The 17,089-nt window shown below is 44.5% G+C and overlaps 1 protein-coding gene across 1 annotated transcript; it reads right to left on the bottom strand.

Annotated features, from left to right (window-relative positions):
- Positions 1-10,493: 10,493 nt before the first annotated feature.
- LOC134442431 (macrophage mannose receptor 1-like) lies at positions 10,494-16,096 on the bottom strand. The gene is made up of 5 exons (XM_063192600.1): positions 16,085-16,096; positions 13,879-14,140; positions 13,305-13,658; positions 10,957-11,310; positions 10,494-10,501 (listed from the first exon to the last, which is right to left on the bottom strand). The coding sequence occupies exons 1-5, from the start codon at positions 16,094-16,096 to the stop codon at positions 10,494-10,496; spliced, it is 990 nt and encodes a 329-aa protein (XP_063048670.1).
- Between the last annotated feature and the right edge of the window lie 993 nt (positions 16,097-17,089).

The raw sequence follows: 17,089 nt of genomic DNA, 5'->3' as shown, positions 1-17,089 counted from the left end.
ACTTGATGTTCAACACTGCCTAAGGCTCGCACTGCAGATTGCTCCAGATTGTATTCTGCTCCGTACAGTTTGTACGTGCTTGTATGTGCACCAACCCAGCCCTCATCTCTGACTCACACCCTGTCAATCATCCCTCTTCACCCCACCCACCTTGCCAATCTCTATATTAACCCCGCCCACACCCTGTCAATCATCCCTCTTCACCCCTCCCACATTGTCAATATCCATATTAACCCCGCCCACATCCTGTCAATCTCCATATGAACCCCGCCCACACCCTGTCAATCTCCATATTAACCCCGCCCACACCCTGTCAATCATTATATAAACCCCGCCCACACCCTGTCAATCATCCCTCTTCACCCCGCCCACACCCTGTCAATCATCCCTCTTCACCCCGCCCACACCCTGTCAATCATCTATGTTAATGCAGCCCACCCTGTCAATCATCCCTGTTCGTCCTGCCCACACTGTGACAATCGTCCATTTTATCCTCGCTCCCTCCCTGTCAATCATCTATGTTGATTCCGCCCACCCTGTCATCCGCTACCGCCATCCAAGGGAACTCTATTTACTTCAAAACTTGTTGGCCGTTGAGCCTACTTCAGGCGACTCTTGCATAGAGACAAGGAGTAGTGTGGTGTTAAGTCATTTAAAAACCCTTTATTTTAACTGGGGTACATAACTAAAAACGCCAACCGGTTTCAACCACACAGGGTCTTCATGATGATTTTGAAGAATGGACTTTGTCATTTAACTTCAAGAGCACCAAGAGCATCGGAGTATACTGTCTAACAAAGAAGAGCGCTCAGCATCTCTACCTTATTGCAACTCTATTTACTGTCAACCAATAGTCTCCACTGGTTTCGTAACCAAAGGTCTCCTAAAGGGCCATTCACCTGACGTAACATGGATGCAGGACATGTACGGGCTAGATGTATGGGGTATTCAGGTAAATTGGGCCGCTGTTTTGCATGTAAGTGAATGGCCCAAAGTGGCCCAATTTACCTGAATTCACACTATTTTACTAAAATAGATGATTCTTTGCCGCCTTGTTTGGAACACACAGGTCTTAATCAGGGCTTCGTCTCCAGACAAAGGTGTATTGTGGACCGCACAGGTCTTCATCAGGGCTTAAGCTACGTACACACACATTACTAGCTTCTCGCTTGGTCGCCTACTCGCCACTCTCTCATGGACCGTTCGCTGAAAGTTCCCGCGGCTTTAACTGCCAATGTACAGGCGAGAAGTACCGAACTCTGCTTTCCAATTGGTTACTCGCTTACTCGTATCGCTCAAAGTTAAAATATTTTCAACTTGGGGTCCACCCACATCGCATCACTTGTACAGTATTCACCTACTCGCCAACGAGACTCGCTGGAACACATTGACATTCCATTGACTTCATTCGCTGAGCGAGTAACAAGTACTGACGTGTGTGTACGGCCCTTTAGTCTCCAGACAAAGGTGTATTGCCTCACCTATATAGTGGCAGAGTAGAGAGTAGAGTAGAGTAGAGTAGAGTATCGTTTATTGATCCCAGGGGGAAATTAAGGTGTCAAGTAGCATACACACATAAATAAAGACAAAGACATTGTCCACAAGACATATCCCACATATTTACACTTAAAATAATCATATCTATACTGTAGCTCACTGTTGCATACTTATTGCCAAGGCATCTCTCTCTCTCTCTCTCTCTCTCTCACACACACAAACACGCATACACATACACACACCAAAAATATAAAGTGTAAAGTGTCCACAGTGTTCACATGTGCCTTAGCTAAGTGGCACATAGTAGCCAAGACAAGGTGGCCATAAAGTGTCCAGGAGTGTCCATAGTCTCTCTGCCTAGTACAATGTCCATTGTATTCCTTAGAAAAAGAGATGGGGGGTTAAACACAAGTCACCCCCTGTGTCACTCCACACACACACACACACACACACACACACACACACACACACACACACACACACACACACACACACACACACACACACACACACACACACACACACACACACACACACACACACACACACACACACACACACACACACACACCAAAAATAAAGTGTACATAGTCCAGGAGTATCAGTAGTCCACTGAGTCTCTACACACACACACACACACACACACACACACACACACACACACACACACACACACACACACACACACACACACACACACACACACACACACACACACACACACACACACACACACACACGCACACACGCACACACACACACGCAGCTGTGCATTCCGCTGAAAAGGAGTCGAAGGGTAGAGAGTCCAGGTAAAATAGAGTGTGCAGGAGTGGGATCTGTTTATGCAGTCCAGTCCCCTATGATGATCTCTCTTTGTGTGTCCTTCTGTGCAATGTTGAAAAGCTGAATGGCCCTGGGTACAAAGGACTTCCGCAGCCTGTCTGTCTTGCAGGAGATGGCGCGCAGTCTGTAGCTGAAAAGGCTTCTCTGGTTGTCAAAGACTGGGTACAGTGGGTGCTTGTAGTTGTCCAAAATAGAGTCCACTCTGCTAAGTGTCTTCTTGTAGGCTGTGGTTGTGAGGGCCTCCAGTTTTGTGCCTACAACAGACTATGCTTTCCTCACCAGCCTGTCAAGCTGTCCAGCGTCCCTCTTAATAATGGTGCCACCCCAGCATGCCACAGCATAGGAGAGCACACTGGCCATGGCAGACTGGTAGAACATCTGCAGGAGTCTGTTGCAGACATTGAAAGATCTCAGCTTTCTCAGAAAGTAGAGTCTGCTCTGGCCTTTCTTGTACAGTGCATGTGAGTTGGCAGACCAGTCCAGTTTAGAGTCCAGGTGAACACCCAGGTACTTGTATGTGGAGACTGTCTCAACAGTCTCCCCCTCGATAGAGACAGGCACCAGAGGTGGGGTGGTACGCCTGAAGTCAATCACCATTTCTTTGGTTTTGGTGGTGTTCAGCCGCAGCTGGTTGGTTCTGCACCATTTGACAAAGTTCTCCACCAGTCCCCTGTACTCCCCCTCCTGTCCATCTTTGATGCATCCAACAATGGCTGTGTCATCCGAGAACTTTTGCATGTGGCAGGTCTTCGTGTTGTAGTTGAAGTCAGTGGTGTACAGGGTGAACAGCACGGGGTGAACAGCACGGGGGAAAGCACCGTTCCTTGTGGAGCTCCAGTGCTGCTGACTACAGTCTCTGATGTGAGGTCACCTAGTCTGACGAACTGGGGCCTTCCTGTGAGGTAGTCTGTGATCCAGTTCACCAGCCCCGTCTCCACTCCCATCTGCAGTAGTTTGTTTCTCAACAGGAGTGGCTGTATTGTGTTGAAGGCGCTGGAGAAATCAAAGAACATGATTCTAACAGCACTGCTTCCTTTGTCCAGGTGAGAATGCACTCTGTGCAGCAGATACAGAATAGCATCCTCAACTCCCACCTTCTCCTGGTAGGCAAATTGTAGTGGGTCTAGTGCGTGGTGAACTTGGGGTTTCAGTATGTTGAGCAGCAGCGCACGCTCGAATGTCTTCATTATATGGGATGTGAGGGCTACCGCTCTGTAGTCGTTTAGTTCTTTGGGGTGTGGTTTTTTGGGTACAGGTATGAGGCATGAGGTGTTCCACTGTGTGGGCACCTTACCCGCATGCAGACTCTTATTGAAGATGTGTTGCAGTGGCTCAGCTAGCTCTTCTGCACAGGTCCTGAGGAGCCTGGCGCTGACCCCATCAGGTCATGTGACCCCGTAGTAAACACCCACCACCCCCAGGAGTTGATTCTACAATAGAAATAGCAATAAGATTTGTATAGGACACTATCATACATAATAGTGTAGTAGGCTCTAAATTAACTTTTTCCACCACCAGCCAATTTGGCTAGTAGACATTTTTTCTTACCAGCCAAACAGAAGGTCCACTAGCCATTTTTTTGTCTCGCCAAAATGAACTAGGCTATGCGTTAGGCTAGTTATGCTTTTTTTTTTAATCATGGTTATTTTATTCAACTATTTCCACAACACAGATACTAAACACTATAGTGTGGCCTACATACTTTACATAACAAGAATATCATATACACTTTTTAATATTTTTAAACTTCTGCTTTATTTTTACCTTATTTTTACCTCTGAAAACAGTGAATCACATCACTCAAGCCACACAACAGACCTTTAATATACAATCAAACACCAAGAGATGAGAGGACAAGAAGAGGAGAGAGGAGGAGAGGAGAGGTCATCAACACACACACACACACACACACACACACACACACACACACACACACACACACACACACACACACAATAATGGGTATGATGTCTGTGTGTTTATGTAGCCTATAGTATGCTGCTATAGGCACCATTATTTCCTCCAGGAGCTCTTCTCTACCATGCGCAACAAAATGACAAGAAGCCTACGCTATGTTTAACTAAAATCACGGAAATGTTCGCTTCCTTTCCATAGCGTCGCCGTTGGTAGTTTTTTTGTTATTGATTTTTTTTTTTCACGCAGCCTACTTGCACGGTTATGCAAGGTCTGCTCTTCTTTCCGATGGCGTGGGCTTTCCAACTTAAGTTGCGCCAGGACTTAAAGCATTTCAGAAGACAACTGACAGCTACGCGCACACTACTCTGATAGATAGTTCTCATCCTCTGCCCTTGTCGCAATTTCTTTCCACAACCACTCCTTTTTAAAAACGTCACTACTATTACTGTTATTATTAGTAGTAGGCCTATTGGCCAACACAGAATCTTGCTCTAACCACCCGCACAAAACATAGGCCTACAAAACAGAAGTAGGCATAATCCACGTCCTCTTATTGAAACCCTTCGGTCAGGTCCTCGCAGCTTAAAAAGGCATGTTTTCTGTCATGGCGCGCAACAGCAGCATGGATCCGCCGCTGCCAGAGCTGATTTGGAAAGCCCACGGTGGGAGGCTACGTCATGACGGTAGTGTTTATGGGTAATGTAGGAAATCTCGCTGTATCGTTGTCATACAAGCAACAGTATAACGTTCATAATTTACTGTAGCCTTCTCGGGCGCTACTAGCCAAATTGGCGGGTAGGTAATTTTTTCTACTCGCCAAAATGAATTTTCACCCGTGTTTGGCGGGTTGGCGTGTGTTAATTTAGAATCCTGATAGTGTGGCATGAAGTGTCATTCCGTAGGATTTTTGTGCTAAAATTATTATTTTTTGCTTCATTTGCTTTGTTTGGGGTCCTACTACTGAAAAAATGATGGGTGTCAAATTTTCTGACAAAAGCTGTTATTTCTACGGAAGCTGTTATTCAGACACTTCATACCACACTATAACTGTCATTCAATGTGCAACCTCCAGTATCGTGCCTAGCACTCTGATAGCTCTTTTGCAAGTATGTGCACTCAGTCGTAATTTGAGTCACACAGGGCAAGCATGTCCCTGTCCATAGATTGTGGATTTAACATCTAGGTTGCTTTTGGTCATAGAGGGGGAATTTAACATCTAGATTGCATTTGGCCATGCCCCCATAGAGGGTGCATGTAACATCTAGGTCAGTGGTTTTCAACCTATGGGCCGGGACCCACTGGTCGGCCCTGAAGGTATTACAAGTGGATCTTGAAATCATTTTCTAAAAATAATAATCAAATTTTGGTGTGTGTTGCTGTTGATTTATTTGAGCTTTATTCTTAATAGGTTTAGAGGTGGGCCCGAACATTTTTGACAATTTCGAGTGGGCCCCAAGTTGAAAAAGGTTGGGAACCCCTGATCTAGGTTGTATTTGGTCCCATTCACACAGGGCACAGAACAAGTCACCAGCCATATAGGGTGCATGTAACATCTAGGTTGCATTTGGCCATATAGGGGGGATCTAACATCTAGGTTGCATTTGGTCATAGAGGGTGCATGTAACATCTAGGTTGCATTTGGCCATAGAGGGTGCATGTAACATCTAGGTTGCATTTGGCCATGTCCCCATAGAACAGGGGTGGGGAACCTTTTTTATTTGAATGGCCACTTCAAATTCATCCGACCTAGGGCCTTAAAAGTCCTCCAAGGGCCGTATTATGAACACAAACCAGGAATTCCCCCTGCACTTTGTGCCAACATTGAAGGCAGCCACCTTTAAAACAGTCCCCACCTTCTCTAGGTCCCCTAAATATGACTTAATTGTATTGCAAATGTATTTTGTAAGATTCCTTCACATTGTAATGATTACAAAATATGCCATTTCATGTGAAGCTGCATACAGTAACATTAAAATGACATCGGGCCGGAAAAAAACGGCCTCAAGGGCCGCAAACGGCCCTCGAGTCATAGGTTCCCCACCCCTGCCATAGAGGGTGCATGTAACATCTAGGTTGCATTTGGCCATATAGGGTGCATGTAACATCTAGGTTGCATTTGGCCATATAGGGTGCATCTAACATCTAGGTTGCATTTGGTCATAGAGGGTGCATCTAACATCTAGGTTGCATTTGGCCATAGAGGGTGCATCTAACATCTAGGTTGCATTTGGCCATAGAGGGGGGATCTAACATCTAGGTTGCATTTGGCCATAGAGAACTCTCCAAGTGTTGAATTACTGTAACTGAATTGAATTGTGAATAGTGCCACGACAGATTTAATCATAAAGCCCTCTACTGTACAACTTATCTTCATACTCTAACTCTACTCTAACTTATTAGTACACCTGTTATAAAGGCTCATTAACTTCTTATAAGACCTCTACATTACACCTGTTATAAAGTATTATTACACCTGCTATAAAGGGATATTAACCATAAGACCTCTGTTATTACACCTGTTATAAGGGTTTATTACCCTCTTATAAGACCTCTATTATTACACCTGTTATAAAGGCTCATTACCCTCTTCTAAGACCTCGCTCTACAGCGCCCTCTCAGACTACAGGCTACTAAAGGTAGCACAGGAGGATGGAGCACCAGTGTGTGTGTGTGTGTGTGTGTGTGTGTGTGTGTGTGTGTGTGTGTGTGTGTGTGTGTGTATGTGTGTGTGTGTCAGTGATTCTCAAAGTGTCGTCCGGGGACCACTGGTGGTCCTGTCAGTGCTCAGGTGGTCTGCGAGGGGATTTCTACTTTTCCAAGACAAACTAGCAGTAGGCTATAGTTGTAACATTATTACAAAGTTTAAGCTGAAGTCATATTTTCACCACAAGAGGACAGGCTTGAAATGTGAATACAAAGTAAGTGACCTGCATTGAAATTAGAAGTATCACATTAGTACTAGTCAACTGTCAATTCAGTTGACAGGTGGTCCCTGAACATTTTTTTGGGTGACAAAGTGGTCCTCGGTCTGAAAATATTTGAGAAACACTGGTGTAAGTGTATAAGTGTGTGTGTGCACATGCACAAGTCTACTGTAATACAGTAATCATACTAAAGTCAATATCACCACAACGATCTTTATTTATTTAATTGCACACATGAAACAATGTCATCATCACACAATAACCATCAAAGTGTTTTTAATCAGAAGTCAAAGTCACACATTTAAATCAGTCTTAAAGCAACACTGCCCCATTTCTTGAAATAAGCTCATTTTACACCTCCCCTTGAGTGAAAAAAAGTTTGATCTTTCTCCTGTACTTCCATTCTCTTGGTGTGGTGATGTTACTTCTAGTTCCAAGCTAGTAATTATCATTGAATCCTTACAAGTTAATGCAATTATCATTGAATCCTTACAAGTTAATGCAATTATCATTGAATCCTTACAAGTTTATGCAATTCTTATTGAATCCTTACAAGCAGGGCTGTAGTGGAGGGTAAACGCCGTTTACGCACCTCTGGAATTTAGGAAATAGCGTTTACCCACCTCTAAATAGCGTTTACCCACCTCTAAATAGCGTTTAATGGCAATTACGCACTTAATGGCAATTACGCACGTCAAAGTTCCATGCGCCTTGTGATCTGCCATTGGAATAATCCAAAATAAATTTGGTGTCATTTAAAAAAGATTGTTGAACGCTTTAGTAGGAATCATTTTCATCTGCTCTGTATTCGGGTATGTGACCTTCCAATCAGTGCCTTTCGGCTGCGGCGGCGACACCAATCAGGATCCAGGGAATATGTAAACACATACATGTTATGTAGTTGCCTGCCTGCCTAGTGCCTACCTGTTCAAAGTTAATCATCATGGATATTAGGAGATATTTGAAGAGACCATCCAGTGCTTCCACTTCCGCAGATGCCAGCAAAAGGCCTTAACCCCGGGCTTTTTTGGCATACCTGGGACCGGGGGGGGGGGGGGGGGGCGGAGGGGGGGGGGGGGGGGGGGGGGGGGGGGGGGGGGGGGGGGGGGGGGGGGGGGGGGGGGGGGGGGGGGGGGGGGGGGGGGAGGGGGGGCTCTTTTGACCCCCCTCCCCTCATAACTTAGGAACCGAATGGCGTATGACCACCAAACTTGGAGGGGATGATCTTCAGCCACAGATCTATGAATGGCATCAGTTTGGTGTCATTATTGCATATTATGACGTCATTATGACATAATTTCCTGATTTTATTGCCCAAAATGTCACCTTAATGTAGGCCTAGGCCCTATTTTCCATCTAACTTGGGTAATGCATATCAATTTTGGTTATTATGTGCATCAGACCACTTCAAATGTTCACAAGGGTGTCTGATGCTAATGAAAATGTAAAAAAATATGAAAAGTGATGATGATGAGACTTAGATCAGTGATTTTTGAGCAGATGTACCCGTCAGACAACCGTTGCCATGGCAACAACAAAAATGATAGACCTAATCTTTTGGTATCACATTGTAGCCAACTTCATTTTAGGAAAAGTCACAAAGTTTCGTAGTCATAGAGTTATACGACATCAAAGTTGGTGCGGGCACTTTTAGTTTTAGTTTTACCCACCTCTAATTTGACCACTACAGCCATGCTTACAAGTATATGCAATTCTTATTGAATCCTATAGTACCAGGTACCATACGGTTCCCTTACAAGTATATGCAAGCTCAGAGGTTGAATTTGTGCCGCTAGACTTAGACAATGCTGGAAGTAAAGGAGCAGTGTGTATGTGTGTGTGTGTGTGTGTGTGTGTGTGTGTGTGTGTGTGTGTGTGTGTGTGTGTGTGTGTGTGTGTGTGTGTGTGTGTGTGTGTGTGTGTGTGTGTGTGTGTGTGTGTGTGCACATGCACAAGCACATGTCTACTGTGACACAGTAATCATACTAAAGTCAATATCACCACAACGATCTTTATTTATTTAATTGCACACATGAGACAATGTTATGAATCATCACACAATAACCATCAAAGTATTTGTAATCACAAGTCAAAGTCACGCACAGGGCCACTGACATCTTTGGCCGGGCCCAGAACAAAGTGATCGGAAAGGGCCCCCCCAGCCCAATGGAGACAATGTAACGAGGACCCAATTCTGGGCACCCTTTCTCCCTGGGCCCGGGACAACTGTCCATCCGCCCATACACACACATGCAAAACAACCTTTTGTCATAATCACGTCTAAATCAGTAGTAAGTCAAAGACACAAACATTTAAATCTTATGTCAAATGCACACACGTCTAAATCAGTAGTAAGTCAAAGGCACACACATTGACCTAAATCAACCTTTTGTCAAGTGCACACATGTCTAAACCAGTATTATTAAGTCAAAGGCACACATCTACAGTAAATCAGTATGGCAAAGGCACACACATGTAAATTCATCTTATACTCACCTACAAAAGCAAAGTGCAGTAAGTAGGCCTACATATTTTTTTTTTTTAAATTAGACTGAAAATGGTCTTAATTACACCACCTTCATCTTGTAACAAAGCCTTATGGTCCAAATGTGGATGAGAAAAATGAGATATTGTTAAGTCAAACTTGCAGTAACTACAATGTCCAACCTCACACCAAAAGCATTTTACGGCTTCAATGTTTGCGTAGTAACTGCACTTTGTCTTTGTAGGGCATAGCAATGGCAAACACAGAAAATCCATCGCAATATCAAAGGCACACAAGTGTAAATCATATTAAATTCAAGGCACACAAGTGTAAATCTTATTACATTCAAGGCACACAAGTATAAATCATATTAAATTCTCATATACAACTCTTTTTAGTCTGTTAAAATCAACATATCACAAATCATTGTATTAATGGGCCATATTTAAACAGGTCTTTACAGATAATGGGCTATAGAAACACGATCATCATGTTCTTTACATAACATCCCTACCATATGAAAGACAGCTAACCAGCTGCATGATTTAGTTAATAATGGATCGATTTGGTCTGCTGATGCTAGCTTTTAGCCTACCGTAGATCACGAATGCCTTGAATTGGTTGTATTGGCCAGCATTGTTGTTAGCAGTTGTCCAAATGCTTCAAAGACCGAAGGCTAATCTGTTGATATTTTTGACATTCAGTTTTGACATCACATTACATGACAATACACAATGTGATTAATGGCATAATATGGACCATTTGTGAATGTTGACACTGTTCGCTTTAAACACAAAAGAACTAAGGTAAACAGGTAAAATAACTAACTATAGAACTGTCACACAAATAAAGAAAAAAAAAAGAAATAAAGAAAATGAATAAAGCTCTTATGGTGTGTGTCGTCTCCCCACATCTCTTTGGAATGAGGAACACCTGGGCCTCATAGGATTCTGTTGGAGGACATTAACACACAAGCACAAACACACACACACACACACACACACACACACACACACACACACACACACACACACACACACACACACACACACACACACACACACACACACACACACACACACACACACACACACACACACACACACACAGGTTAGTTGAAATCAGTACACACACATAATTATGTAGGCCTACATACACACTTGCACAGGATTAAATAAAATGCTTACTCTTCCCATTACCCATCATCTCAGCAGTGACACGTTAAGATTACTATAGCAACAATCAGAATAACAAATATAACATTTACAAGTAACACAGAAACACACTTACACTCCTCATCATCGGTGCAGATGAAGTTGAGTTGCTTGGTCTCTTGAAAGCTAACCCACTGGCCCCCGTCTTTTCTGACTGCTGCCACAGCGATGTCCCAGCCCGGCATCCGGTCTACATCTGAGGCGAAGTTGTCGTAGCAGACAGAGTATCCACTGACCCAGAACCAGAAGCCAAAGCTGCGGTGGTAGCGCAGGCCCAGCCACACGTGGGGAGATGAGGCTCCTTTGGCCCACCCCTCCACCCAGCGCTGGATCTTCTCAGAGGTCACAGACACCAGGTCCACATGGTGCTGTCTGCAGTACTGCATAGCCTCCATCCAGGTCTTGTTCTCACGAACCAGAACCAGCTTGTCTGGGGTAAAGAGAACGGCCATGTTGTTAGAATAGATGGCTTTAGATAGGAATGGGTGACATACTACCACTACTACTACTACTACTACTACTACTACTACTAATAATAATAACAATGATAATAACTTACCACTGTTCATAATGTTAACAGGGCTGCTTACTGAGGATGTCTTTGGACGATCTCCTCTCTCTCCACTGCACTGGTACTGACCTGCCTCTAGGGGGAGTGTGATGTTGATGGTCTGGTTGGTCTTACCCATAACCTTGCTGCCATTCTTAACCCAAACATACTGATGCCAGTCTGTGTAGTTTGTTACATTACACTTCACAGTGACGTTGTTTCCAGAGTAGAAGAGGCTCCGAGGAGACACCACCTCCACTGTAGCATCAGGGAGATCTGAAGAATGCCAAATACCAAATACAAAACCTTTACAATGTGCTGCATTAGTGGCCATAAAATAGCCCAACATTGGCCCAATGCCCTGTCTGAGGTGCTGTGAGCTGCATCTGTGAGTGTGGTCTTCACAACACAACACTGAGTCAAATGTTAATGTCTGTTGACAAATGACCATTGATTGAAATGTTGACTCACCCTGATATGTAATGGTTGTAGGCCAGCTCACTTGTGATGCATATGGGCGACCGTCTCTCAATCCAGCACACCTGTACTGACCTGACTCTGGGGAGAGTGTGATGATGATGGTCTGACTCATCTCACCAGGAAATGGGCTGAGGTTTTCTTCCCAGAAATAATGCCAGTCAGTATACTGTGCAATGTTACACTTCAGAGTGACTTTATCTCCAGAGTAGAAGGGACTCTGAGGAGACACCACCTCCACTGTAGCAGTAGGGAGATCTGACAACAAACAACACCAAAAAGTGAATGATGTGTTGCTACATCAGTTAAACATGGGCCCAAACCAAAATAAGTGTCAAATGTCATATATTTTAAATCAATGATGATCAGTAATCAGTATTGTGTATTGACTCACCCTGGTATTGAATGTCGACAGGTTTGCTGATGTAGGGTGCCACTGAAGAACCGTCTCTACGTCTGTGGCACTGGTACTGGCCTGGGAGTGTGGTGGTGATGGTCTGACTAGTCTTACCAAGAAGAGGGTTGTGGTCCTTTAGCCAGACATACTGCTGTTGGCCTGTGTACCTGGGTATGTCACACCTGAGGGTGACGACATCTCCAGGATAGACGGGACTTTCAGGAGACATCACTTGAACTACAGGCTGAGCTGAGGAATGAAGATGAACACAAAGTTCAACAACAAAGAATCTGTATTCACGTTCTGGGCAAGCTGTGACTCTAACATCCATGTGTGTGTGTGTGTGTGTGTGTGTGTGTGTGTGTGTGTGTGTGTGTGTGTGTGTGTGTGTGTGTGTGTGTGTGTGTGTGTGTGTGTGTGCATGTGTGTGTGTGCGTGTGCGTGTGTGTGTGTGCGTGCGCGCGCGTGTGTGTATGCATGTCTTTATCTAGCAAAGACCAGTGAGCTCACTAAAGCTGCACTCTAGGACTAAACACCAACTAGAAATGCACTCAGAGAGTGCAGACCTCCACCAAGGAAGCTGTTTGATAGAACAGTTGACTGTGTTACACCCTAATTTGAAGTCTTTCTGCCTCCTTTTTGTGGAGTTACACTATAGAACCTGGAATGTCAAAATTCACCCCTATCCTGCAATGGTAAAGAATCTTTTTTTTTTTTTAAATCCTGGTTCTGGTTCGTGATCCGGATCACCACCAAAATTTTATCACTTGTTCCTTTTGTCATTTCAAACAACTCCACAAAATTGCATCCAAATCCGCTCATTACTTTTTGAGCTATCCTGCTGACAGACAAACAGACAGACAAACAAACTGATAATCAAACACACCAACGTGACTGAAAACATAACCTTGGCTGAGGCAATAAACTCACTTAACCTGCAGTCTAGGGCTAAAATTCCTTTAACTCACTGACCAAGTCGGCAGATATTGATGTGACTCGCCTTCATAACAGATGAAGTTAGCGTCACTGTCGCAGTCTTCATCATTCCACAGCCCACTGGTCTTAATCCGTGCGCAGTATTGATTTTGAGAGTCACCAAAGTTGGGTTCTCCACGGGCCCAGTAGCGAAAGGAGGAGCTGCTGCTATCTGACCACACCCAGGCATCTCTGAACAGGCCAATCCAGGGATAGGAATTTGCTACTAGACCGCTAAGTATGTCTGAGTGGATCTTGTCGTTCTCTGTCTGGTTCCTCACGCTGGCCAGGTCTGTGTGTTTCTCTCTGCAGTATCTCTGAGCTTCTGTCCAGTTCTTTCCAGGGGAAACAAGCACATAGGGCTGTGCGGAGTTTGTCTCTGTAGTAAAGTATGCATCATGTTTAACTGAGAAACGAGCACAATGTAATGAACCAAAGGAATGTATTGATTTACGTGAAGAATCTGTATATGTGTGCATTCAGGAGTGAAAAGTGGAATCAGAATGCTGTCTCACCATCGTAGCAAATGAAGCGATGCTCATTAGTGCAGTAGGAATCACGCCACTTCCCCCGCTGGTGAATGCACACACAGTCTTCACCTGCTCTGCCTTGTGGCTCGTGATAATCCCAGTTCCAGAACTCAGCCTCATTCTCTCCACTGGATCCCTCATCAGCCAGAGACCACTGCCATCTTCCCTGCCTAAGCCCAATCCAAATCCTCTCCCCCGCCTGAACATCTTGGATCATTCTATTGATCTCCTCCATCTCGTCCATGTTGTCTATGGTGGCCAGTTCAGTGAACTCCTCTCTGCAGTACTGGTGAGCTTCTGCCCAGTTCTTCAGCTCTAGCACCACATGGAACTGACGTGGCACAGAGGCGGAGGAGAGATTACACACACCTGAGAGAGAGAGAGAGAGAGAGAGAGAGAGAGAGAGAGAGAGAGAGAGAGAGAGAGAGAGAGAGAGAGAGAGAGAGAGAGAGAGAGAGAGAGAGAGAGAGAGACAGAGAGAGACAGAGAGAGACAGAGAGAGAGAGAGAGAGAGAGAGAGAGAGTATTTTTTAAAGAGTATTGTGTTTAAAAAAATAATAATTATAAGAATAAGAATTATTATTTATTGTGTTCAAAGTGAAATGTGTTTAAATAAAATGAATGATTATTATTTATTATATTATATTACATTTAACTTACTGTCTTTAAATAAAGCATAAACGTAGGCAACTCAACTTAATCTGCTCCACTAAGTGTGTGTGTGTGTGTGTGTGTGTGTGTGTGTGTGTGTGTGTGTGTGTGTGTGTGTGTGTGTGTGTGTGTGTGTGTGTGTGTGTGTGTGTGTGTGTGTGTGTGTGTGTGTGTGTGTGTGTGTGTGTGTGTGTGTGTGTGTGTGGCAGATGGGAACAGATGGGAACAGATGGGCCTCATAGGACATTAAACACACACACACACACACACACCCACACACACACACACACACACACACACACACACACACACACACACACACACACACACACACACACACACACACACACACACACACACACACACACACACACACACACACACACACACACACACAGATAGGCTACTGTACCTACTTAGAGTGAGCAGGAGGAAACACCACCCATGAGCCATCACTGGAAACAAAATGAAAAATAAATAAAAACAAGATTATTTTTTTTAAATTCTTTTTTATTAAATAATAATTTAATAATAAATAAAATTAATAATTACAAAAATGTATTAATTAATTATTTAATTCGTTTCTATTCTGCAAACCATAGAATTTGTCTATTGAATAAAAAACATCTCATATTAATAACCAGCTGGTTGTGACCCCTGAGAGGATTCAAATGTTGCCATGACTCATCATTATGTCCTTCTCTTATTATCTTGATGCCCCCGTAACTCAGACATCTGGCAAATGACGTAATTGTTGAAAGAAAGAGAGAGACCTTTAAAGAGCCTTTTATTAACATCATTCAGCCATCATTAGCACAGTACAGCCACTGCCCAAAAGCAGACCAACACCCCCCCCCCTCCTATATGTTCACAATCAGCTCTCTGCCCCCGCCCCCCCCCAACCTCGCACAACAGAGAGAGAGAGAGAGAGAGAGAGAGAGAGAGAGAGAGGAGTGAGTGTGTGTGTGTGTGTGTGTGTGTGTGTGTGTGTGTGTGTGTGTGTGTGTGTGTGTGTGTGTGTGTGTGTGTGTGTGTGTGTGTGAGTGAGTGAGTGAGAGAGAGAGAGAGAGATAGAGAGAGAGAGAGAGAGAGAGAGAGAGAGAGAGAGAGAGAGAGAGAGAGAGAGAGAGAGAGAGAGAGAGAGAGAGAGAGAGAGAGAGAGAGAGAGAGAGAGAGAGAGAGAGCTGCAGGCGGCCACGTTGTCGTCACGGTTCACCGAAAAAAAAAACAAGTAGGGCCTATTTGGGATTTGCATTGCGAACCAACTTTCCGGATAACGAACGCTAAGATCTGCGGTGTGAACATGACGGCTGGTTCACGATTATGTGCGGGTGTATTTATGACAGATCTCTACTGCACCCTACAGGCGAAGTGTATTTATGGCCGCTCTCAGCAGCACATTTGTGCAGATTAATTGAATGTGTGTGAATTATTTATTTATTTTTGATCTTTGTGTAAACGTGGTCTTATTTCTCTGTTCATCAAAACACTGGGCTATGTGTAAACGTGGTCTTATTTCTCTGTTCATCAAAACACTGGGCTATGTGTAAACGTGGTCTTATTTCTCTGTTCATCAAAACACTGGGCTATGTGTACATGCTCTGATTTGGGCTACAGTATATACATGGACGACCATCTGGATACTTTGCTCGTAAATGTGCGTTACGCCCCTTTATGGGGCAAAATCAAACCAAATGTCTCATTAACTTACATGCTATATCGGCTACCCTAAATGAACACAGTCCATGCTTCAGCCACGGCTGTTTAGCTATATTATTAGAACAGCCAGCAACACAACACATTTTTGGCATGTTGCGCGTGAACAACGCTAGTCTACAGGTCCTTATCTTTCGTTTATTCTTCTCCAAACACCACCAATTGACTTGCATTGGCTTTCCCCCCAATGTTTTCCCCCAAAAAGGGCGTAACGCACATGGAAAACGTCACGCCGTTCATGAGTATGTGTAAACAGGTCTGACTCTGACTCCTCCCCCTCACCTGTCCTGTCAGTGGAGAGCTACACCTGTCACTCTTTGGCTGCAAGCCCAACCTCTAAACACACACACACACACACACACACACACACACACACACACACACACACACACACACACACACACACACACACACACACACACACACACACACACACACACACACTGTCTATCTCTCTCCCCTCTCCCTCTCTCCCTCTCCACCATCCCCTATCTATCTCTCTCTTCCTCCCTTTCTCTCTGTCTCTCACTCCCTCCCTCCACCTCCTCCTCTCTCCCCCCTTTCTCACCCTCCCCTATCTCGCTCTCTCCCTCCCTCTCTCCCTCCCTCCCTCTATCTCTCTCTCGCACATGTGCTCTTTCTCTCTTTCTCTATCCCCCTCTCTATTTTTCTCTCCCTCCTTCTCTCTCTCTTTCTCTCTCTCTCTCTATCGCTCTCTCTCTCCCTCCCTCTCTCCCCTCTCCTATCTCTTTATCCCTCCCTCCCTCCCTCTATCTCTCTCTCCATTTCTCCCTCCTCTCTCTCTCCGTTCCTCTCTCTCTCTCTCTCTCTCTCTCTCTCTCTCTCTCTCTCTCTCTCTCTCTCTCTCTCTCTCTCTCTCTCTCTCTCTCTTCATCCCTCCCTCTCTTTTTTT

This window comes from Engraulis encrasicolus, unplaced genomic scaffold (assembly GCF_034702125.1).
Source record: "Engraulis encrasicolus isolate BLACKSEA-1 unplaced genomic scaffold, IST_EnEncr_1.0 scaffold_159_np1212, whole genome shotgun sequence".
Classification (NCBI taxonomy): domain Eukaryota; kingdom Metazoa; phylum Chordata; class Actinopteri; order Clupeiformes; family Engraulidae; genus Engraulis; species Engraulis encrasicolus.
Note: the sequence above shows the minus strand (reverse complement) of the source record. Positions and strands in the feature narration are given on the sequence as shown.